The 24,623-nt window shown below is 44.5% G+C and overlaps 2 protein-coding genes across 6 annotated transcripts in view; one reads left to right on the forward strand and one right to left on the reverse strand.

Moving 5' to 3' along the window:
* Positions 1–5,763, forward strand: part of ITSN2 (intersectin 2) — a 69,143-nt gene extending 63,380 nt beyond the window's left edge. For all 4 annotated transcript variants that reach the window (XM_018088778.3, XM_018088775.3, XM_018088776.3 and 1 more), the window contains 8 exons: positions 50–148; positions 306–473; positions 1,336–1,548; positions 2,255–2,376; positions 2,927–3,009; positions 3,148–3,231; positions 3,524–3,697; positions 4,783–5,763. In XM_018088778.3, coding sequence (XP_017944267.1) covers positions 50–148; positions 306–473; positions 1,336–1,548; positions 2,255–2,376; positions 2,927–3,009; positions 3,148–3,231; positions 3,524–3,697; positions 4,783–4,940 — 1,101 coding nt within the window. In that variant the 3' untranslated portion in view covers positions 4,941–5,763. The remainder of the gene's footprint in view (positions 1–49; positions 149–305; positions 474–1,335; positions 1,549–2,254; positions 2,377–2,926; positions 3,010–3,147; positions 3,232–3,523; positions 3,698–4,782) is intronic.
* A 980-nt stretch (positions 5,764–6,743) lies between these two features.
* Positions 6,744–14,935, reverse strand: FAM228B (family with sequence similarity 228 member B). 2 transcript variants are annotated; one of them, XM_018088780.2, is made up of 6 exons: positions 14,842–14,935; positions 14,028–14,132; positions 11,420–11,494; positions 10,570–10,767; positions 7,254–7,331; positions 6,744–6,844 (listed from the first exon to the last, which is right to left on the reverse strand). In XM_018088780.2, the coding sequence occupies exons 2-6, from the start codon at positions 14,118–14,120 to the stop codon at positions 6,818–6,820; spliced, it is 471 nt and encodes a 156-aa protein (XP_017944269.1). In that variant the 5' UTR covers positions 14,121–14,132; positions 14,842–14,935; the 3' UTR covers positions 6,744–6,817. The 2 variants fall into 2 exon arrangements, with proteins under 2 accessions (XP_017944269.1, XP_017944270.1); XM_018088781.2 differs by lacking the exon at positions 11,420–11,494.
* Positions 14,936–24,623: the final 9,688 nt, after the last annotated feature.

A 24,623-nucleotide genomic window follows, 5' to 3' on the forward strand; every position in this document is an offset into this window, starting at 1 on the left:
AACTGTTTCCTGATGAGTAATGCAATGTTAAATCTCTACTGCACCACAGAAACTTGCGTTGGACCCTCGCTGCAAAGGAATGCCCCTCTCCAGTTTCCTCCTGAAACCAATGCAAAGGATTACACGCTACCCTCTGCTCATAAAGAGTGTGAGTACCCCAAGTGAGGTTTCATAGGTGAATGCCTTGAGTCTGATCTCAACAGCAAAAGCAAAGATAAAACCTTGACCATTTATGGGGATTTCTCTGAGCAGTACCAGTGCTTAACACTGATTTTATCTTTTCTCCCCTCTGTGATGCACACCAGATTCTAGAGAACACTCCAGAAAGCCACCCGGATCACAGCACCCTGAGGCTGGCCCTGGAGCGCGCGGAGGAGCTGTGCTCCCAGGTGAACGAAGGGGTGCGGGAGAAGGAGAACTCGGACAGGCTGGAATGGATACAGTCCCACGTCCAGTGCGAAGGCCTTGCTGAGGTAGCTGCATTGACACCCTGCATGGAAGAGTCTTCTCAGAGTAATTTCAGAAAGGCTGGAGGGGGAAAGGGAGTCCCTGCTCACATCCCTTATTGGAGTGTGATCCACCACTGAGCTCTTAGCAGAGAAGCTTTTATTGAATTCTACTTAGAGCCATAATGTGATGAACCCTCATTTTTGCATGATTTTGGTGGTGGAGAAATCTTGATTTATAAGCTTAAAAACTGATACCATTTAAATTGTTAAACAGACAGAAATAACTCTTCCCTATGAAGTTCTGTTCCTGTTGCCGCTGGGCTAAGTCAGGTGTTACTATGTGGGATTTCACTTAGTCTGTGCTTCCCAAGGTTTTCCTTCATGCAGGAAGGGCACAGAAGCCCTCAGTACCAGATCCTCAAAGATATGTGGAGTTCAGGCTCCTGTACCTTTCAGGACAGCCTTCAAAATGAGGTGTGACAGTTCTCCACTGGCTGCCTAAGGAACCAAGGCTTGACAGGCCCAGAAGGTCTGTCCTGGTTCCATCACCTCTTCATGCACCTGTAAGAGGTGGCCTGACTGCAGACTGTGCAGCTCTTTCTAAACACAGCTTCTGGACAACAGAGGAGTGGCTGTGCAGTAAATGCCCTCATCCAGTCAGAACTCCGTGTGTGTTTTGGTAAAAGCTTAAATCTACTCTGAGTTGGGAGTTGTGCTGTTACCATGGCTGATCACGGAGTAGTTTCCTTTCTCTTAATTTGCAACTAAATTTGTTAAACAAAGCAGAAGGGCGTTTTGAGCAACTTGAACAATCTCCACGGTGAAGAGGAGCAGGAGCTGATCTCTGCATGAAGTTGCTGGTGCTAATGAGTTTTGTCTCTCCTAGCAACCTGTGTTCAACTCCCTCACAAACTGCCTGGGACCACGGAAGCTCCTGCACAGTGGGAAGCTGTACAAGGCCAAGAGCAGTAAGGAGCTGTACGGATTCCTTTTCAATGACTTCCTCCTGCTCACCTACATGGTTAAACAGTTTGTGTCTTCTGGCTCCGATAAACTGTTCAGCCCCAAATCCAACTCCCAGTTCAAAATGTACAAAATGGTGAGTGAACCAAGGTGTTTCATGGTCATGTTAGTAGCAGTGGATCCTGGCTTCTGATGAGGAATGCTGCTGTTCTGCTGGGATTAGCTGCCTGGCCCCTTTTGCTGTCATACAGGCATGTCCTGGCAGACAACTTGCACAACTACCGTTGGCTTGGATCCTGGAAAAGGACAGGCTTTTGTGTCTTGGTTTAACAAACACTTCAATCCACTTTGGGGAGGAAAGAGCAGCTCAGTGGGATGTTCAGAAGCAGGAGCCTTGACTTGAGTTTGCACAAGTTGCATCCACAAGAAATTTCCTGTCCTTCTTCAGAAAACAGTAAAGGGTGCAAAATTTTAGTCACTCTGTCCACACAGTGCATGTTCTCAAGATTCTGAAGTTGGGGAGATAAGTTTAAGTATCGGGGTTGCTTTCCCATAGGAAGCCTGAGAGATTCCAGGGACTTCCAAGCTTCACACTGCAGCTCTGCTTACACAGACATGCCCCTTTCACAAAGCTCTCCATCTAGGAAGACAAGAATGTATTGCCAGAGTAGTTTTTCTCTCAGCCCTTTCTCACATCCTTTACACAATGATCTCATTGTTTGTCCTATGTCCTATGACTTTAGTTTTCCCTACAGTAAAACAATGTATTTAAACATCCTTGTAAACTTTCAGCTCATTGTCCCAGGGTGATGCTGCGACAGTGACATTTGCTCTTCTTTCAGCCGGTTTTCCTTAACGAAGTCCTTGTGAAACTGCCCACAGACCCTTCAAGCGATGAGCCCGTTTTCCACATATCACACATCGACAGAGTTTACACACTTAAAACTGACAACATCAACGAGCGGTGAGTAGTGACAGTGCAGATCTGAGCCTAAACTTGCAGATCGAGGCTGCAGGCCGTCTCAAGTGAGCAGACATGGGGGGCTCTCAGCTCAAGAATAGGGTTTAGTCCTTTGGTCAGGAAATAAACCCACTTGACTCTCATTTGAATGACAGGTTTTCTCTGATTTTGTCCTGCTTGTGCAGCAGCTCTTGCAGTGGAATCCAGCCACATCTGCTGCTCCTTGACATTATTGTTGTATACAAGAATAGTTTAGGGCTGCAAAGTCCAGCATCCCATAGGATTCTTCCCCAGTCCTAGTAAGTTTTTAATGTGACCCAGCAGTCTTTAATAGAACAGCAGCTCCACTTTGTGTTTATTTAGTCTGATTTGGAATGCGGCATCAAGATTAAATCCAAAACCTCCATCACTTTAGTCCATGACCTAACTTGATCTGTGATGCCTCTGAAACCCGGGGGGGATGGAATGACCAAAGAGATTGGGGCAGAGTCACTGATGCTGAAGACTTCCCTGCCTGTGGGATGACCCTGACTGTAGGGATTGCTCTTTGCAGTACTGCCTGGGTCCAGAAAATCAAAGCGGCGTCAGAGCAGTACATCGAAACAGAGAAGAAGAAACGTGAAAAGGCTTATCAAGGTACCTACAGAGTTCTGTATTTCCCTCTCATCCACCTGGAGGATGCCACAGTGTCTGTGCAGGATCTCCCTCTTCAGATCTATTGCCAGTTTTTACAGTTCCAACCAATCCATTTATTTCTGACCTCTCTGTTCCCAGCTCGCTCGCAGAAAACCTCAGGAATAGGACGTTTGATGGTGCACGTGATTGAAGCAACAGAACTAAAAGCCTGTAAGCCCAATGGTAAGTGAGGGAAACAGTCTCAGATCACTTTTATTCCTGTAACATTTGGAAAAGCTTGCTGAGAGGAGTTTGGTGATTTGGGAAACACTGTGGTTCAGCTACAGTTTCTGTATGAATTAGCCATTCTTTAGCTTCAGAGGAACAAGTGAGGAACCAGCTCTGTGCTGCTGTGGGATATAGGGATTGCCTGATCCACATCTGGGCAGCAGCATCAATGTGTGTCCAGGAAGGCTCCAGATGGAGGGGAGGTTTCTGCACTGCAGGGGATTTTCACTCCCTGTTCTGTGTTTAGGGAAGAGCAACCCGTACTGTGAGATCAGCATGGGCTCGCAGAGCTACACTACCAGAACCATGCAGGACACCCTGAACCCCAAGTGGAACTTCAACTGCCAGTTCTTCATCAAGGACCTGTATCAGGATGTCCTGTGTATCACCATGTTTGACAGGGATCAGTTCTCACCCGATGGTAAGTGTGGACATTTAGGAAAAGCAGCAGTTCTGAGAGCCTGTTGGTCTGACTGCTGCCTGGGAAGTGTTGTGTGAAAGCAGTGCCTCAGGACACAGGAGGTTCAGTAGCCTTCCAGAGCCAGCAGCTCCAGGCAGTCAGATTTGATTCCACTCTGGCTTTTATGTCAGTCACGGTATTTATTTTTTTTTTTGGTCAGACTGGGCAGACAGAGAATTTGAAAGCAGAAATTTTACTCTCTCACTGTAGGTGCCCAAAAATAAGGTGCCAGGTTGTATCTGCACAGCAACAGCTTGATAAGCTTTCTTGTTTTGCTTGGAAACAACACGGTTTTGGCTGTCAGGTACTCCCTAAAAGCTTAAATGCTCTTTCAGGGCTGACATGTGGTTGATTATTGCAGATTTGCTAGGAACTGCCTATAGTGTGTAACTGTAGCTCAGTCTTTTCTCTGTGAGGTAACATGACTTTGGCTGCTTCTCCCAGCCGGACAGCAGAGTCTGTTGGATTTTCAGTCCACGGTGAGCCTTTTAATGCACAGACACACACAAAGATGTTATATAAGAAATGGCCACAAAGAAGGTATATGATTTCTGAATAGAACTGTAAACCTACTAGTGGTAGTAATTGTTCAAGGTCATTGTTCTTGAGAGAAGAATGATATATAAGCTTAATAAAAGTTGGCTGAGCCAAAACAGTTGATTTTTTTTTTTATTGTCCTTGTGGCATCTCAGCTGATTTGTAAACGGGTTCTATCACCTAACTCTGACCTGCCAGCTCTAAAACTGGAGAACATTTGAAATTGTGTTTCTGAAAGGGTATTTTCTAAGAGTGTTTTTAAAGCCCTAAGTTCAAATATGACAATAAAGGCATGTTGTCCATCCTAAATCCATAGCATTTTGTCTTCTAAAAAGACCCTTTTTTGTCACTGCTGGCTGGTTTACACGGGGCTGAGGGCCAGTCAAACAGGAAACCTGGGAGCAGTGCTCTGGAACTGAACACCTACTGTGCAGCATTGCTGCTTAACCTGACTCAGGTTTGCTAAGCTGTCCTTGCCTAATGAAATGTCTTACTCACTTGCCCAACAGATTTTTTGGGTCGCACCGAAGTTCCAGTAGCAAAAATCCGAACAGAACAAGAGAGCAAAGGCCCCATGACTAAACACTTACTGCTGCATGAAGTTCCAACTGGAGAAGTCTGGGTGCGCTTTGACCTGCAGCTCTTTGATCAGAAAGCACTCTTCTAAGAACACCTTTTTTTAATTTATGAAGGACAACTGAAGCTGACAGACTGAATATCTTTTGGTAAAAGATTCCTTGCCCCACGCTGGTTATTAAGCAAGAGTTCCTGCTGCCTCCGTGTTTCCTCTTAGTTCCTCCTTGTGCTTAGTTCCTTGCAGTGTTCCCAGTTGTTGTTGATCTATGCAAACACAAATGTTACTGTATATACAGCACTATAGCTCAGTGCCTTTTTATTATGTTGGAATATCTTGGGTTTGGATGCCAATGTTTCCATTTTCAGGGCCATAAAAAGTATTAAGTAGAAATGTGGCACCAAGCTGTTTGTATATTTTACCACTTGGTCTGACAGACAGACTGAGGAATGGTTTAAGCTCAACACTGGAATCATTCCATTTGAAATCCTAAAAGTGATATCCACTGGAATCTTCCCGTCTCAGGATGATGGTTTTAAAGGTAAAATGCTGAAGAAGCCTTAGTACTGGAGAAGTCTCCAATATATTGTATATTCCTTAAGAATCAAGTGTAGTTCTTTACTTGACTTAGTTCTGCACTGGAATCAGTAACTGCTACTTGATTTTAATTTCTGCTTCAGTTTGATTCATCATTCTCTGCTAAGACAATGTTGTTGTGAAGAATAACTAGAAAAAATATTTTAAATACTGTGACCCACAATAATGTGGCAAAATACTCTTCAGCTTTTGGGGTTTTTTTCCTAAATATAAGTTATTTGTGTACATTTCCTTGGTCTTGCAGACCTCCATGTGAATCTTGAAGCTTTGACATTGCCAACATGTATATAGAGAGTAAAATATAAGTTTATTAATGTAATTTGTCTACAGATGTTTATTGATTTTTAAAAAGTATATTTTATTGTACAGGGGAATGTGAAATAATGAGAAAAACTTACAGGATTCGTTCAAGAAACATTTATTACAAGTTTAAAAGGTTTGCTTGGGGGGAACTACACCCCAACACAAACCTGTAAAAAGAGCTGGTTGAAAGCAAAAGCTTTCTCTTGGCACCAAATCAGGGATGGTTAAAAAAAAAAAGTTTGTTTATAGAATATTTGATACATTGTAACCATTTTACTGCCTCCTTAAACTGCCTTGTTGCGGAAGCACAGCGTGCAGTTCTGAGCAGCCCTTTCCACGGGTGCAGCAATTCCTCCTGAAGTCTGGCAGTTTCCCATGCAGTCACCATCTGTGCACCCTCCTTACTGAGTCAACCTCTGTTACTTTTAACAGTTTTCTGTGGTTCAGTATTTCTAATCCTAAATAAAACTCAACCTTGGCAACTCTTGAGAGATTGTGTCTGTACAGTGAGAGTTTGGAGAATAGAGGAAATTCTGTTTCCAGGCTTTGAGACCAGAGTTGCTGTGCAGCCAGACCAGGGGGGAGATGGGACCACACTGGAATGGGAGAGAGACTGGTTTGTGGGGCACTGGCTCAGCTGCTGCTCAGCACAGACTCTCTGAAAAGCACTTCCCATTTCCCCTCCCCTACTTATTTCCTGCTTTCTCAGAACACCTAATATGTATGTTAAAAGTTTGATTTACTGCTTGTACACTGTGTTCAGGAGAGAACACCAGCACTGTTTTTGTTGAGCTGAGCCTAAGTTAAATCTCCTAAAACAGCAGATTTTGGCTTGTAGAGCATGAACTGGAGCTGGCAACAACAGGAGCAGCATCCCAGACATTTCTTTGGCTGCTGAGTAACAACATTTCAGAACCACGTTCAAGACAGTAAGTTTATTGCAGCTTGCCAGAAGACCTGGCCTGTTATCACTTGCTTTGGCAGGGGATGTAACCTAAAGGGTACCTTCTGATGGCTGTGCTTGCTGCTCTGGTCAGCTGGGGGACAGGTGACATCATTGGCTCTCGCTGTCATTGTGGTGATTGATGACTTTCATTCTTTAAACAGAAGTAAAAACTATTGCCATGCTCCTGTAAAGATCAGCTGAGCTGCCAGAGTAGTTCCTTCTACAGAGCACACACACAGCTTGCCTGGGAACTCTCCAACCCTCCTTAGACAGAACACACTCCCTGTGCTGCCGCAGTGGATTTAAAATGAGGAAAACAAACCTCCCCCCTGCCATTGCCTACTGTGCCTCCAAATCTGGGCTTAGTATGGATCCAAACCACATTCCTGCTGAAAACCATGTTCAAATACTCTTGGCCTTAAATGCACTAGGAGCTGGGACCCATATTTGTTCAGGTAATAAAACTAGAATGTGTTTCCCTACAGCAGCACATCAGTAACATGCTCTGCCTCCTAACTATGAACTGCCTGCTGGTCAAAGGGGAACTCCAAACCTCACACCTTCCAGCAGTCTGTGCACGTCTTCTGGGAGAATGGATCATACTCTGATGGGTCAAAATAGTCCAAAAACACGTAGCCCTGTGGGAGAAGCAGGTACTGGGTCAGGTCTCAGAAGCCTTAGGTGATACAATGGTGAGAGCAGCCAGCCTGGGTGGGACACAGCCTGTGACAGACATGGTGGAGAAAAGGACTCCCAAATTTTTATACACTGCACCTCAGAAATAAGGTGACTGAAGTGTAACAGGAAAATTCCTCTATCCATTTTAATTTATCATAGGCATAAATACATAATACATGATTTCATGGAGCATCCAGAAATAATTTCAGGCTAAGATGCTAACCTTAACTAGGGCAGTCAAGACAGTGGAAATTTCGGTCAAGGGAAAATGTTTTGACAGAGAAGGAAACAGCTATTGAAAAGAAAAAAAGAAAGGAGTGGGTAAGCCCTCAGCAGGCACAGCCCTAGGCAGGTCACTGGTCTGGGTTCATGAGCTGGCTTTTCCATCTAGACATAAGAGTAAAGACCTGAGCCACACCTCATAGTCCAGGTCACAGCTCCCTCTCATCAAAAACTGCCTGCAACAATCAACATGTTCTGCAGTTCAAGTTCCCTATAACAAGCACATAAAATAGTCCTCCCTAATATTCTTTCTTACAAAACCTTGGAAATGAACTTTTTAATCTTTCTTGTGTGGGTTATTCTCCATGGATCCCAGGAAGGAAGGGAGCATTCAGCCCACGGCCTCCTAGATCTCGGCCCTACACAGTGCTTCATGGCAATCTGTGGATGTGATTTCAAGACTTGGAAAAAACCATACTTTAACCTGAACAGCTCAGGAGCTCTGCAAGACAAGTCCAACCAAAAAAAAAGTGGGATCTACAGTAGATTTAAGAGGTCACTGTGCTGAAGCAGCTCACAGGGAAGTGAGCCAGGCCCTGAGGGCCTGTGCTGTTCTCAGACACTCGGGAAGCACCGTGGGGCTTCTCTACTGCTGAGTGTGAATGCTGCCTCTGCAGGGGCCTCTGCTCCTCAGGATCTGGCAATTCCCCACACAACAAGCAGCAGCCACGCTCATCATCTCATGTTTCTGTCCCTGGAAAGCTTCAAGCCCTAATAGAGCTCAATTTGCAGAGTTTTAGTGCCACCCCTTGGTTTATTATCACATATCACCCCTTTACAAGGTCTGCTGAGACCTCAGTGGATCACGGAGGTGCTTTGCTGCACTCCCAGGTCTGACCCCTTCACGTGGTCGATGCATTACCCCTCACACAGCCCTTGGAATAAAGCAGAGTAAAAGCTCTTCAAAATGAGTCAGGGGGGTCTCTTTCTCTGCAGCACACAATGCCTACAATAGCCTGGACTACCAGAAGCTGACTTGTGGCTAACACAGCAGCAACCCAGGCAGGGGAATCCCCTCTCCTTGCAGGCTGCACTGTCACACTGCCATCTTCACTCTGACCAACCATCTCGTTAGGCACCTGCAGTCCATGGCCACAGGACTGGAGGGGAGGAGGAGTGAGAAAGGCAGTGAAAAGGAGGCAGATTTGAGGCAAAAAAACCCACATATGAGCAGGTCCTTGGAAGAACAGGGAGTCAAGGAAGGGAGGTAAAGGAGGAGAGGTCAGATGGTGTGAAAAAGGCAGATGAGTGAGCTGACAAAGACTGAGATGGAGAGATTTGGAAAAAGAGTGAGGAGAGAAGGAGAATGGAGGAAAGGGGAAAAAGACAGCTTTGGAAAGCAAAGGGCAGTGAAGAACCTGGAGGAATTATCAGAAGCAACAAGAAGATGGAGACACAGCAGTGGGGAGCGTGACAGAAGAAAGAGGGGCAAAATGGATTTATGGATGGAGTAAAGGAGTTGACTGGAGAGAGAAAGAGAGCAAGAAGAGAGACTGGAGGAAGAATAATAGACATGGAAAGAAAGAAGGAATGGACCAATCACAGGCATGGGAAGGTCAGGAGATCTGGGAAACAGGAGGAGAAGCCTAATAACAGGGAAGAGAGCAAATGGACAAAAAGAAGGGAGTGAGGGGGAAATACATAGCCAGAAGTCAGTATATTAACCAATCTACAGAAATGTTTCAAGTTCTGCAAAACGTATCATGTGCTGCCACGGTCAATGCAAACTTATGCAAGTGAGTTGTCCTGTAACTCTGAAGGGCTTCAATCTGCTCTGCAGACATGCTGATGATAGAGCAGACACCACAGAGCAAGGGGAAAAGGTGGAGGCTGATCGCTGGTGCTGGTGTTTCCCTTCCAGGAGGACACATCCCAGCACATCAGCCAGTGCTTTTGGAGGACACCCAGCAAATTCCTGACCTCACACAGAAGCTTGGAAGTGGACTGATGCAGACCCAGATATGTACAGTACACCCAACATATCCTAAATCCTAGGACATCAGCAGTAAGACTGGTTCAGGTCTTTGTTGTTCCATGCAGTTTAAATGCATGGGTCTGTCACATCAGGCCTTTGAAAAAGAAATCATTTGCTCTCGTTAAAACAACGCAGCTCCCATGACATTTTCATTTCTGGCTGAGAAGGTTGTTTACAGACTCACGACTCCACTGTGCAGTGGTTTCCACTGACAACAAATTCCTGCTCTCAATAAAATATTATCATTTTTATGTAACTGCTCTTACTGCTCTACATTTCCATTCCTGAGATGCAGAAAATTGAGTTGTGGGATTTGATACTCAACAGTGTTGTGAAATTCAGAGCAAAATGAAGAAAACCAACAAGTATTTCCTACAGTGACTGCACTTTTTCTGAGTACTGAAACCCATGGAACTACAAAAAGTTGGGTCTATTGCCTGTATACAGACTTCAAGAAAATTGTTTGTATCTCCCTGTTCCCACATTTTTTTCTTTTATGATGCTTGATCAGTAGCATCCAAGGCCACAAAATCATTTCATTCGTGCTCTGCCAACATACTGCAGTAGTGATGTAGCTTAACTTCTGCGACATGAGAGTGCAGTCCACTCCCTGCTCAGTCAGCCTTTGACTTCAGCTGACAGAGCTCAGTTTTTCCCACTACATGATCCAGCTCACAGATGGAAATACACATCAATATGGTGTCTCATCATATTCATACCCAAGCAAGGCTATTGTTTGTATCTGATGGTGAACTTAAACAGCTCTAACATCATAGGTCACCATTGCAGAAGTCCTTGGGAAAGAAAGGTAAGTTACAGGTAAGGTGCATCTGAATTCCAGGCTACTCAATGGACAGCAAATAGCAGCTAAACCCCTGATCTTGTCCAAAGCCCTCCTTATGCAACCCTCTCCATGACAGAAATTTATTTCTCCTTGATACCTTCTTGTTACTGTAGTTTAAATATTGAGACAATTGTTCTTGTTTCCTTTTCTGCATTTCTTCGATTGACTGGCTGCCCATTTCGTCCTCAATTTTCTGCAGCACTGGCTCTAAAACATCCTTAAGCCATTCTTTGTACACAATCTCCTTCTTTCTCAGATTTAGGAAATCATTGTGCCTCAGGTATCTGTCCACCTCCTAAGTAAGAAATGCAAAATAAAACCATACAAATTATTGGCCAAGCACATTAAAGGTTTCACAGGTGAAGGCTGACTGGTCTCTGCTCCAAGGGCACTGTTTTCCAACCCTTCTTTGTGCTCCTCCCTCTCTCCACTTCCCACCACTCATTTCCAACCTCTCACTTGCAAGAGCTCTGGCATTCAGACCCTTAACTTTTGAAACTGTGGTGCAAGACTGGCAGAAAATTACTCACTTTTTCCCATCAGGTTATTGAGCTGAAATCACTGCAGAACAGGGGGCTGATAAGCAGCAGACTGTGCAAGACAGGCAGCAGGAGAGGGACCCTCTCCCTGCAGCACTGGCAATCTGCTAGATCAGATCAGATCAGATCAGATCAGCCCTGCTGCCCTTTGCTCACAGCCCCACTGACCAACTAACCACACCCACAGAGCAAATATCAGGTGCAAACAGGCAGGTAAGTTACCTATGATTCACATTTAGGGTTACTACTTCAGTCATATCCAGAGGAGAGACCACAAACTCATACTTCTAAATCAGTTTTTCAAGAATACAGACAATTAACATTTTCTCACAAATCACTGACCAGAAACTAGAACACATTGACATGCAGGAAAGCACACAACAAATGAGAAGAGGTACCATTTCTTACCCTCACAAAACAATTTTCTCTGTCCAAGATGCACTGAACAGAAGCAATGATGTCTCGGCTTTGGTCAGGTGTTACCTAACAGAACATTAAAAACCCACATGAAGTAAAAGCAGGACTCAGACTAGGAGTCAGATTTACTTTGAATTCAAAATAATCACTGGTGTTGTGATTAAAGGCACATTATACCATAACCCAGCTGGCAAATCCTTGTGAGACTTGCTCGGAACAGTGGGGATAAGTAGCAACAGATGAGTGTTGGAAGAACTGGAATGGGAACAGGAATGTACATGTTAAGACCATACATTTCCTTGGCTGCTCCTCACCATGACCACACACCACTTGTTCCTTGCCACTGTTGCTCACCTGTGCCAAACACATGTCTCATAAACTCAACTCCTGCACTGCAGGCAAGGAGCACAAGCAATATGGACCAAATCCATCTATCACTTGGGGATGGAATTCCTGCAGGGAAGATGAGGGGGGTACCTCCCCTGTGATCAGGCTGCACCAACTCTGTGGGTTAACCAGAGAGACCTTGTCTTCACGAGTCCATCAGCAGCTTCTACAGGCAACAAGTTGTCCAAGTTTTGGCTGGGATAATTTTCTTTCTAGTAGCTGGTACGGTGCTGTGTTTTGAATTTAGGATGAGAGTAATGTTGATGTTTTAATTGTTGCTAAGTAGTGTTTACACTAAGCCAAGGTTTTCTCAGCTTCTCTCCCTACCCCACGAGTAAGCAAGCTGGGGGGGTCACAAGGAGCTGGGAGGGGACACGGCTGGGACAGCTGACCCCAAATGACAAAGGGTTATCCCAAACCTCAACTGAGCTGGTTTTACTCAGGCCTAAGCCAGAGGCAGGGCTGAAACATTCACATTTCACCTGTCTGACCTGCTGCCTCCTCCTGTGGTTTCCACAGACGAATTCAAAGTCATCCCTGCTGTGACTTTCTTCTGCTGTTTAAAAACTGAGCTACAGCCACAGCATTTTTGCACAAGCCCACCATGCCAGTGGCAGCACAGACTCAAGGAATGCATTTGATGCACAGAATGGAAAATTAGCCTGCTACTCCTTGTGCTTAATGTTGATTCTTACTTCCAATAAACAGTGTAGTTTTCAGTCACGTCTGTCTTGACCTTGCTGACCAGCTCCACACTCCAACAGGTTTATTATCCTGAGATAAGCAGGACATCATACATCAGACCAGGCAAGGAAAGGACAAGTAATATTAAAAAAACACCAAAAACAAATGAGAAGAAGAAATCTAAATTGCTGGCACGTTTTAAGACCCTTTCATCCTACTATTTGAAGCAACTGGTATGTTGTATTACTTCTGACAAATCTACTTCACATAATCACAGATCCTTTCTAAAACCAGCACCGTAACAGCAGCAGGGAGACAGAGCCATCACTCCAGCTGAGAACCACCAGCAGAAAGTACTCAGAACACACACTGGTGAGTAGGTGAAAAGTCTTCCTTCAGGATGATCCCTGTCTGAAGACTCCTTAAGAACCAAAGGAATTAGGTCTCCTTTGACTGAAGGAATTCAGTCTATTCTACCTGGAAAAGAGCAGGCTCAGGGAGAGCCTCATCACAGTACTTACAGAGCAGCTACAAAGAGGATGGAGGTTCTCTCTGCACCAGAAGCCACAGGGAAGAGACAAGGGGTAAGAGGTACAAGTTGCATTGGCTGAAGTTTCATCTCAATATAAGAAAGAAATTTTTTAGAGTGAGATCAATCACTGACTGAACAACCTCCCCAGGGATGTGGTGGAGTCCCCATCACTGACGGTTTTCAAGATGTGATTGGACAGGGTGCTAGACAACCTCATCTGGTGTCTCTTTCCCAAAAAAGGTTGAACCAGATGATCTTTCAAGGTCCCTTCCAGCTGAGGCTGTTCCATGAGTCCATGACTAGTCACAAGCTTGTTTCAGGTTTTATGGGAAACTTTTCCACATACCAAACTGCAAATAACTCGATAAAGCTGCCTCAAAAGGATGCAACAGCTTGATAAAACCCATTGAGTTGGTTGCTTTTTACAGAGTTCTTTGTTCTTCTCCATGACAAACACATCTCAGATTTTGCAGAACTTTGTGAATAATTATTTTTCATTCCTCCCTCCATAACTTCCATTTCATTCCTCCACTCATATCTTTGCACAACAGAAGCCCTTCTGTCAGCACCTTTGCTGGTGCTGAGGAGAACCTCTGGATAAAAAGGTAAAGAAAGGGCGAGGTCTGCATAAAAAGCCAACCTGCTTTACAAAGATCAGGCCCTCATCCAGGTTCCACAATCAAGCTACAAACTGGGATGGAGCAGTAGAAAGTAACATACACTGCAATAACCATTTCTGAGTGTGCCCAGAAGGGACAGACTGAGACACAAGGCTCCTGCTGGCTCACAGATGAATTCGGGCACATACCAGGGACAGCAGTCTGGCAGAGACAGACAGACCAGAACACTGTCCAGAATTCAGTGGCATTAGGTGGCCAGTTCCAACACAGAAGCCCAATTACACCCGAATACTCTGGGATCCCAGTTATAGATACTGGTTTCCTGTGATTCTTCACAGTAGAACCTACAGCTGAAGGACTATTGGGAGTCACTCACCTGCCAAGGCCGTGGCTGATCAGGTTCTTTCACAGGTCTCAGATGTGTCATTATTTTTAGCCAGGGAGTCTCTGAGCTGTTCACACTGTGCATGGTTGGAATAATCTGGGAGAAACATTAAAACAGCCAAAACATACATAACTATTGTATAAACAGCAAAACCTCATTTCCTTACAACTCCTATCAATTGATGAAGCAAATCTCTAAAGGAATTCTAACTGCTGATGCCAGTGGCATTCTCCTGTCATAGCAAGTAAAACAGAGATGAAGCATCAGGTTTACAGTCAGGTACTGCCTCTGGTGGGACTGTCTGTCCTCATCTCCACAAACAATGGACAGTACATTTTGTTTCAAAGAACAGCGGTTCACAAATCATTCCAGAATGCCTGTCAGCTTTGAAAACATTTCAGAGTTATCAAATTCCACCTCTGGACTATTACTTATTTCCTTTGTGCCTTTTTCAGTCACATAAAAGTCACTTTCAAGTAACTGCTACACCCCCCCCAGGGATGGCTGCGTTCTAGTGGGTTTTAAAGTCAGTTCTACCAGACAAAGCTTATGCTGAAGCACCAACTCTGAGCTCCAGCCAGAAAATTCCACCCCCTCTCTTTTATGTGCCTCAGTATGTCTGAATCGATTTATAACAGAGACAGGAGAACCACAGAGGCAAAATGCCTTTTACAGGAACCTCCACTTAAACATCTCCATTTCAGATTCACTGGAGACACACTGCTTCCAGGAAACAATGGGTTCACAAAATTACTTAGGTAAAGAGTGGAACAAAAGAAAAGCTTATTTCTGCAGAGATACTGACCTCAAGTCTTCAGCCAGATCTTTCAATTACGAAAATATATTCTGTTCTTCAATTATTTTTTGCAACATCCAGTTAAAAGAATCTGCAAAGATTCTCCAAATCAGATATTCATAGAAGGTAACAATATTTTTTGCACAAGACAATATTTAAAAGTTTACTCCGTTCAACCCAGCACTTCAGTGACAATATCTGACTCCCAGCTGGCCTCTCTGGACTGCAGATTCAAATCTCTTACCATTGCTTCAAGGTGCAGTCTGCAATCTGTATCTTTATTTGTTTCATTTCACATATCCTTGCCCGGATATTCCCACTTCCTCACAGAAATGCTTTCCTGTCTTTTCTGACTGAAAGAGTCAGAAACCACAGTAAAGTGTGTGTTGGAGGGTTCTCAGGAGTCCCAGTCCCATGCCAGCTTGAAGAAGAGCAAACCTCACAGACAGGATTGCTCAGGGCCTCGCCCAGCCAAGTTCTGAAAATTCCCTTCCTCAAATTTGAAAGCTCGTGTTCTTCCCTCCAACTGCTTCTATAAAAGAAAAATCCTCATTTCTGCCATGTAAGCCAGGTAAAGCCAAATTAAGGGGAAAAAACAATGTAATGCACATGGTACCAGGGACTTTCCTTCCCTCCTGCATAACTCTGCCAGATTTCTATTCTGTCATCAAACACAAAGAAAACTAAAAATTTGCAGTGGAGTAGGTCACAACATCCCAATTCTCCACGGAATTTTTTCAGCCCCAGTAAGTCAGGCTCCAAACCCAGAAATACACACTGGCCTTGGCAGTGTGGCAGCCCAGCAGGTCCTTCCTCTATAGTGATTCCCTTCCCTCTCTGTACAGAGGAGACAAGAGATACAGAAGAAAACACGGAATTATAATTAGGACACAGGATTTGGAAAGCAGGTGTCCTGCCACTTTCCATGTGGAAATGAACATTTTTTGTCTACATGTGCCCCAATGGCCCCTGCAGAGAGCTGTGCCATGGAGACTGGTGTTCCCTGTGAGAAGCCCCCTGCTCCAAAAACAATCTCTCTTTTATCCAGACAGCCCAAGTCTACTGAGTTCCAAGAAAGCATATCCAACCTCCTGTTGTCTGAGGAGCAGGGGAAGGATTCTCACAGTTTATCCTTCATCCTGTAATAATCAATTAAAGCAAACAGATAAATGACAGTACATAAACCCTGATTAGCACTGACCCAATTTCTGATACAAAATAACAGGTAAACAGAGAGGACTGAAGCTGGGCTGAACTAGGGTGCTACAGATTTGGTATTAGACAAGTCAACAAACCTTCCTATGAGCCAGACATCCCACCCACCTGCACAGGTGCCATGGGTTCCTTGGTCACACTATCTTTGACAGATATCCTTTCCCTCCAAGTAGTTTTGTTCTTCTGGGGAAGGGATGCTGTAAATCCCTGGACAAGTTTGAGATGAAAAAAAAACATATCTTGATATTTTAAATTACAAATTACATAAAATACATATTCTAATATTTTAATTTCTAATCTTACAAAACAAGTAAAATTAAAAAAAAACCCAACCATTAGGCTCTTTTCTATCTTCAGTAACTAGTATCAAGACTCCATCCATCTCACAAAGAAAGGCTGAGCCTTTCTCTGAGCACAAAGTAAAGGAGGTGTTTGATCTCATCACAGAGAATTGGGACCCCAGGGGAGACAAAACAGAGCAAACATAGAGAACCTGCCTCTGCAGCAATCTGCCCTCAGGAACCCACAAGTGGTAAACGCTCTAACTGCAGATTTTTCCCCCCAGTCTTCATAACTCAAGCTGCCACTGAGTCCTTTCTTTTACTTCTTTTACTTATTTGTTTGGAGTCTTGCTAGGAGACACCAGCTCTCCGTGACTAACAAAGGCAGGGCCCACTGACTTGAGACAGCAGCTATTTTTCAGGTCTTAAAACTAAAGGTTTAACCACAGGCTTGGACAGAAATACAGTAAAGCATTTCCAAAATCTGAGTGGATAAAAAAAAAAAATTTGCAGTTAATGTAGCAGTTGCAGCCTGCAAATGCCAAATCCCATGAGCAGGTTGGCTGTTCTATAATATTAGGACGTTTGTTCCACTGTCCCACATCCCTGAAAGTGTTCAAGGCCAGGTTGGATGGGGCTTCGAGCAACCTGGTCTAGAGGAAGGTGTCCCTGCCCATGGCAGGAGGCTGAAACTGAAAGAACCTCAAGGTCTCTTTCCAACTCAAACTGTTCTCTGATTCTGTGAGAGAACCAGTCTCTAGTGCGAGCAGGGCAGCTCTTTGAACCCTGCAGCTTGTGAATGCGGAGCTAACAGATAACATGTGCAAGGCCGGAGCGTTCCGGCCTGGCCCCTGCACCTCGGAGGCAGCGATCGGGACCAGGCCAGTGAGCGGGGAACGCCGAACCCCCCGACCCGCACCCTGCCCGGCCCTGAGGCGGGTCCCGCAGACCGCCAGGGCAGGCGAGGCGGGCAGCAGAGCCCCGCTCCCCCCACCGCCGTTGCCGGGGTCGCCTCACCGGCCCCAGGGGCGGCCGGACGGGGCTGCGGTGGGAGTCAAACCCGCTCCGTTCGGCACAGCCCCGCTGAGGGGAAAATGGCGGTGCCCCCCTACCCTCACGGTTGTTGTAGAGCCCCTCCGTGTTCTTCCGCCGAGGAAAACAGCCTCTCTCCCATTTACCACACCTCTTCGGGACGAGGAGGTACCACCCTCGGGACAGGGATGGGAGCCCGGCCGCAGGCCGGCACCCGGACCCTGTTCCCGGGCGGAAGGGCGGAACGGGCACGGACCACGGCACGGCACGGCACGGGCACGACACGGCCGGGCCCTCCGCGCCGGCGCACAGGCGTCCCGCGCTGCCATGCAAACCCCAGGCCCGCGCGCTGCCCCCGGCAGGGCTGCCCCCAATCAGAGAGCGAGAGTGCGGCCAGTGAGCCAATCAGAAGCTAGAAACAGGCCCGCCGAGCCGAGCCGAGCCGAGCCGAGCCGAGCCGAGCAGGCGAAGTCAGGGTCACTGGTTTATCCAAAATTCACTAAATTGTATTACGAGATTTCACACATTACCGTGCAGTGCTAGCCGTGACATTAAATTTGAAACTGAAGGCAGCCAGAGATACCAGATGAGGGAAATGTGAGGTTTTTTTATCTCAGCGGCGGGTTCCTCAAAACCTTTATATTTGATTTTTTAAAAAAATTATTATTATTATTGATTTGTCAGCGCCCCAGGAAAGACAAGTTCCTCGTGCCCAGGCAGCTTGTCAGTGCCCAGCCCTGGCCCTGCACGGGACACCCCAAGAATCACACCATGTGTTTGAGAGCCTGAGAGCCCTGTCCAAATGCTTCTTGAACTTCATCTGCTCTTGAACTGTATCGGAGGGTGGGTCAATCAACCTTTTCAGGGATACCAGCAAAGTGTCCGAGCCAAACCCCTTATTTCAATTTGGAAAGAGAGACCCCCTGCTGGATCCCGCCCTCTCTTGGTATTTTATCAGTTTTGTCAAGTCTTACCCACTGCCGCAGTCTGCCAGCGCCCTTGAAGGACTCACACAGAACAGTTTAAGGAATAACACACTTTATTAACAAATACACTGATCACAGAAGATTGTGACAATCAGGGATTGATGTTGACACTGAACTGATTCCAAGAAAAAGTCTGAAGCAATACACAAAGTCTAATCATCAAGGAAAGCTTGAAATAATAGTTAGCACACTTTGAATAAAGTTCTTCCCCAAAAGGCCTCCCTAGAAGGGAGAAGCCAGGTTCAGCCCATTGACCAATCCCAGAAATTAGGATGGAGTCTTGCCTAATATCTCCCCCTTTTAACTCACTGTTACTTATTTCTTTACACTTATATGGAGCTTGAGTGACTCCAGTCACACGTACTTTTGTTCCTGATTGGTGTAAAATTCTGTCACTTTGCTCTTAAAGATATAGTTAATAAAATAGAGACCACGTGCTCAGGGAGGGGTGGTAACTTTGGGATGGAGGTGTGTGACAGTATTACAGTATTATATGAGATTATAATGAGCAAGGTTCATCTGAGGAGAGTGATTTTGCCACAGTTGCTGGTTCAGCAACAAGGTATCTTTTCCTCTCACTTGGTTGACAGCTGCTCTGCGGTTTATCAGCCCCCTGGTACCATCCAGTTCCCATTCCTGCGGGGATTACAACAGAGCCTGGCCGAGGTGTCTTCACTCCGCTCCGAGTCATTCCCCCTTAGCATCTGCAGGGTGTGTTGCCTGGGGAACTGCCGTGCAACAGATTCCGTGCTTGCCAACTGCATTCTCTCCTCGAAGAAGCAACTATATTTCACCCTAAAATTTCCTTAATGTCATAACTTCCGTTAGAATGTGACTGTAACTTTAGACTCAAGATATTTTCCCCCTATTTTCCCTCATAATCCACCCCGCGACTGGAGTCACTCAAGCTTCACAATATCCAAATGGAGTTTAAGAGTGTTTTATGCATTTGTATTGCGGGGGTTATCTAATGTTTGTGGGGGTAGCCAATAGGCTAATTGCTTCACAATAATGCAAACTTTAGCATACAATACTAAGACAAAAAGCAAAACAGTTAATGTCAATAAAACAACAACAGGGCAAAGCACCCTCTTGAGAATTCCTGTAGCAGCTGGTGATCATCCAAAGAGAGTATCCCACCACCAATGTTCTGCATCTTTCTTGACTGCTTCTGAAATATGATGTATTTTCTCCACATTATGATGGATGGGAATCAGAGTCCTTTGTCCATTTCCTTGAGCTTGCTTCAGCAATTGGTTTAGGTCTTCATGTTGTAGTAGCTTTCTGCTCAAGTTGAAATTTGCTCCAATAGGGGTAGGCAGCAGGTCTTGAATCAGCATATACTTAGACCATAACAATTGATAAGATATGACAGAAGTTAAGTAAATAAATCATCCCATAATTTCAATGGACTTACAAACACAAATATCTGAGTCATTACTTGTAGCTACAGTAACATTATCTACAAGTAAAGAATCCCAAAGAGTTCACATTTCCATTATCAATATTTACAACTGAAAACATTTTTAGGGTTTTCATTAGGATGTGTCTCAAAATGACAAACACTTTGTTCAGTTATAAGACAAACGTCTTGAGTTGTGATGGCATTGTTTTCACAAATGACTCCTTGTTGCTCTTGCACAATGACATCAATAGTTCACCATTTATTTCCATCCTCTAGGGCCCATACCCTACGCTCCAGGGATAGAGTATGATCTGTTGTGATTTAACCCTGACACAATGGTAGGGTACATAATATATACCCGAGCAATGTGTACAGTTAACACAAAAGCTGTGGCTGTGCTGTCGATGGCATCATAGGTAAAACTGACTAAATACCACCAGGACTGGAATTTTTCTTCAAACTCAATCACATCATCCCAAATTACTTCCAGAATTCCAGTGGGTAAGATACCTTCTTCACCTTCCCTTATAATTGTGGCTGTCATTGATTGCATCCACAGCTGAGCTTGGATAAAACAAAGAAACATTTGTCCACAGGTGCATCTATGATCAGTTGGTGGTTTTTTCACCCTCCTACTGAGGGTAAAAGCTATTGGTTTGTTCCCAGATCCAAAAGGAAAGATTGCAGAGGGTGATTCAATTTGTTGATCTCACTAGTTATCATGACTAGTTTGTTCATTAATCCCTCAGAGTCTATGCTATTTTGAACTCCCAGTCCTGTTCCCAAGATGCCAGGCACATCTCTTTTTGCCCACTTTTGGGGAAAGAGTGTTCATGTATGCAGCCATGCTGCCATCCTGCATAAGAGGTCCTCAGGAATGGTGAACAAACTGGTTGGATTGTAGAAACATTATTTTCCTTCAATTCAACTTGTCTGAGAGACCACGACAGGTTAAACAACATCTGATGTTGACCAATATTTTTGATCACATATGGTCCAATTTCAGAAATTTGTAGGTTGCTCAGGGCAGATGACTTGGTTGCAGGGCTAGATTTCGTGACTTTTTTTTTTAAAACTCTCCCCAGAAATCTGAATTTCCTGTTTCGCACAAAACTCTAAATGGATCTTTTACTGCATTTTGATTTAGCCAACAGTCCTGATATTTGCTTTCACAAAATAAATTTCTTCCCATTTCTAACTTACTTTTATAATATTTCTTTAGGTTTAGGTGGAGCTTCAGCGACTTTAGTCATACATTATGTTCAGTGAGGCATGGTCATATCTCAGGGGCAGCTGAATTTGGGATGGAGGTGTACGACAGTATCACATCTGAGCTAACTTTGGGATAGAGATTTGTGCCAGTGTTACATCTGAGGAGAGTGATTTTGCCAACAGCAACACATCTTCTCCTATCTCCCTCATCTGACAGATGATATGCAGCTTATCAGCTAAAAAGTACCACCAAGTTCCCTCCTCTGCAAGGATTTTAACAGAGCCTGGCCACGGTGTCTGTGCTCCACCCAATGTTTCATTCCCCCCTCAGCATCTATTGTGTGGAGGAAGTCAGGCATGCTGACTGCATTCCATCCAGGGAATTGCAACCCCATTTCCCACTATAATTTCCATACTGTTATAACTGTGTCTGTAACTTTCCAGTCCACTCCATCCTCCCTTTCACCCCTCCTCAGCATGTGTTATGTGCACGCTGATCACAAGTTTTGTCTGTTAAAATGTAACTTTCCAGTTTTCTTTAATTTTACCCCTGGTTATTTTCCCACACAGCTGTTCTTTGATTTATCAGCTAGCTATGTGGTACCATCCAGTTCCCATTCCTGCAGGGATACAACAGAGCCTGGCCAAGGTGTCTTCTCTCCGCCTCACCCTCTGTTTCATCCCTCTTTAGCATGTCCTTCAGGCTGCAAAGTGTGTTGCCTGGGGAACTATCACAGAATTGATTCCAAGCATGCAAACCACATTCCACGCTGGACATAACAACTGCATTTCAGCCTAAAATTTCCTCAATGTTATAACTTCTGTTAGAATATGAATAAAACTGTAGCGTCCAAATTTTTCCCAGTTTTCTCTAACTTTCCCTCAGTCATTTTCCCACACTGTGTTTTTGCTGACCATTTAAAAAGAAAATAATTTTTGTTTTGGGTCAAACCTGGCCAAAAAACCACCCCTAAAGCCCTTTTTCTGCTCTGATCTGCTGTTTGTAGCAAGTTTTATCTCATTTCTTAGTGTTTTCATCGTGGACTGTTTCCTCGGTAGGAAGTAAATTAAACATGAGGAAAATCAGAACTCAGGAATATTTACCCTATAAAAATATAACTGGACTTTTATGGCCTTCCTGAGAAACATGACCATTTTCCTGCTGGTCAGTTCTGCTGCCCTCTTGTTTTTGTGATTTTTATTTTGTTATATTGCTTATGTAAGGCCTAGCATTATTTCTGCTGAAATTCCTGAACTCCACATGAAGAAAAATATGGTTTCCCATATAAAGGGGAAGGGAAATGAACACTTATACATCTATCTTTTTACAGAACAGAAGGAAAATGAATCAACTGCAGGCTTTGCTGAGTGACAGTCTTGTCAGCACAAAGTGTGTGGAAAACACAGCTATCACTGGCATAAAGGAAAGACAAGTCTGTGCATCAAACTTTGGCTTTAATGTAAGAGATCAAGAGCATCCTGGGAAGAGACAGCAGAGGTAGAAACTCTGGGAATGCAGAGCACAAAGCAGTCATAAAGGCAGGGAGCACAGCACTCTACTAAACACACTTGTTCTTTCAGCCCCAGAGCCCAGTGCCGGGGTACAGCCTGGCTGACTCACAAGGTTGATTGCTAATTTCACACCTTTGATTTTTGGAAGAAAGATGCCATTTAAGCGCCATTTTCAAGGAGTCCTTTTTAAGCACTCTGAGTTCAAGGATTCTGCCAGTAAAGCAGATGGATGTAGGTCCATTCTCTGGCACTGAGACCTGCTGGTATGGAATGTGCCGTGCCCATACTATAACCCTGAAACAGTGGCTGTACAGGCTGCCCTTGGGGAGCTGTCCTGGGCCATTCTAACTTCACAGTCTGTGCTCTGGAACTGCCAAAAAGCAAAGTAATTGCCAAAAACAAAGTGCTTGCTGGCCCAGGTCACAATTCTACCTGGACTGTTCTGACCACACTCAGAACTGCTCCCTGGAACCTTAAAATTGCTAGTATAGATATAGCTTATCTGTTTTCATTATCCAGTAGCTTACAAAGAGCAGAATAACAGCACTTCTTCTCATATCCTATCATATCATATGATAAAGAAGCTAATAGGCACTCCCTGATACAGTCACAGAATTACAGAATGGTTAAGGCTAGAAGGGACCACCTGTGGGGTCACATGGGGGGAATACTGGAAAAGAATGTTCAGCAAGAAGGAGTGCATGCATTGGCTGTAAGGTGACAGACCAATTTAAGGCCACACTGACAGTCCTGAGCAGTTATGGGAAAGACCCAGAAACTCACTGTAAGGTGATAAGGCTACACCAAAAGGGACAAAGAGACTCCTGAGGGCTTTTGGAAAGACCACAACACCTAGGGAAGACTTCCCAGCAACAGACTGATAGGATCAAGGAAGGATGGAATGGTACGGAGATAGTACGGCCTTTCTTCGCCAACATCCTACCTGATGTGAACTCAGGCCTATGTCATCTGTCTATCACCCTGAAAATTAGTTTATTGACTATAGACACTCAAACTGCCTAAGGAAAAAAATACAAAAAGAGATTGGATGCAGCGGCTGAAAAAACGCACACTCAGTCAGTTGACAGGCAGCGAACACTTTATTTACAGAAGGCTTACTTTTATAGTCTTTTTCTTCTGTCCATGCACAAATATACCATATCTCATTGGTTAAGTGTTCTTGTTCACACGCCTAAGCTCCTTTTCTAATAGGTGGTCAGCATTCCTTCACGTGCTGGCAACTCTCCAAACAACACCTGTTATTTACTGCAGTTCTTCTTCCTTTCCTGCTTTCTCATCTTCAATGTTTACATTCCTTTACAACCTCGTAGCTGTAACTGCTCGAATTCAAGGCCTAAGCTGTCTACAGCTCAATCATTTCCCACAACTGGAGAGGAGCAAAAATGAGGGAGAAGTTCCGTCATTTCTGTGGGGATAATTGACAGGCTGCCTTTTCTCCTTCCGCTCTTCAGAATGCTGCAGGGCAACCAACCATTTTTACATTTTACTTTGCTTTCACCTTTACTAATTGTACTAATTGTAATACCTTGCTTCCTTCCCTATACCTTATAGACTACCGTGTATATATTTTACCTTCTTTTTTTTTTGCTATATTGTATTTTATCGCCTTAGATCGCGGACTCCGACTTGCTGTACGTGATTTGCCTTACAGTGTGTATTTCTTGGTCTTAGTGTGTGCTAGCGAGAAGCAGCTATATTCTTTCCTTTTTGCTTTGTGTTAGTGAGTGTGTTTAGATTTTGTCCTAGTCTTTGTAAACTGTTCTGTTGTGGAGGGGGGTTGCTTGAATTTTGTATTGAGGTGTTGTAGTGATCTATTGCTTCTTAGGGAGTTGTGTTGTTTTTGGAGAGCGTGCTTCTGGTTTGGGTTTTATTAGTTAAGTGGAACTTTGCAGTTAAATGTTATCACTGATTACATGAATCCTATATTAATTAAAGTTATTTTGTGAGCTGCTAAGAGTTAGTCCATTTGGTTTTTTTCTCGGTGCTGGCAGTCTCGCCAAAAGCAGAATAACTTGTAGGAGAAACTTGCTGAGAAGGCTCTCCATTGCTATTAAGTGCAGTCCCCATAAATAGGGTATCAAAAGTCCTGTCCATCTCAGTGAATCTGTCAAGCGAAGGGTCTCCCCC

The sequence above is a fragment of the Manacus vitellinus genome, unplaced genomic scaffold, assembly GCF_001715985.3.
Source record: "Manacus vitellinus isolate BGI_N305 unplaced genomic scaffold, ASM171598v3 scaffold_11_pilon, whole genome shotgun sequence".
NCBI classification, from domain to species: Eukaryota; Metazoa; Chordata; class Aves; order Passeriformes; family Pipridae; genus Manacus; species Manacus vitellinus.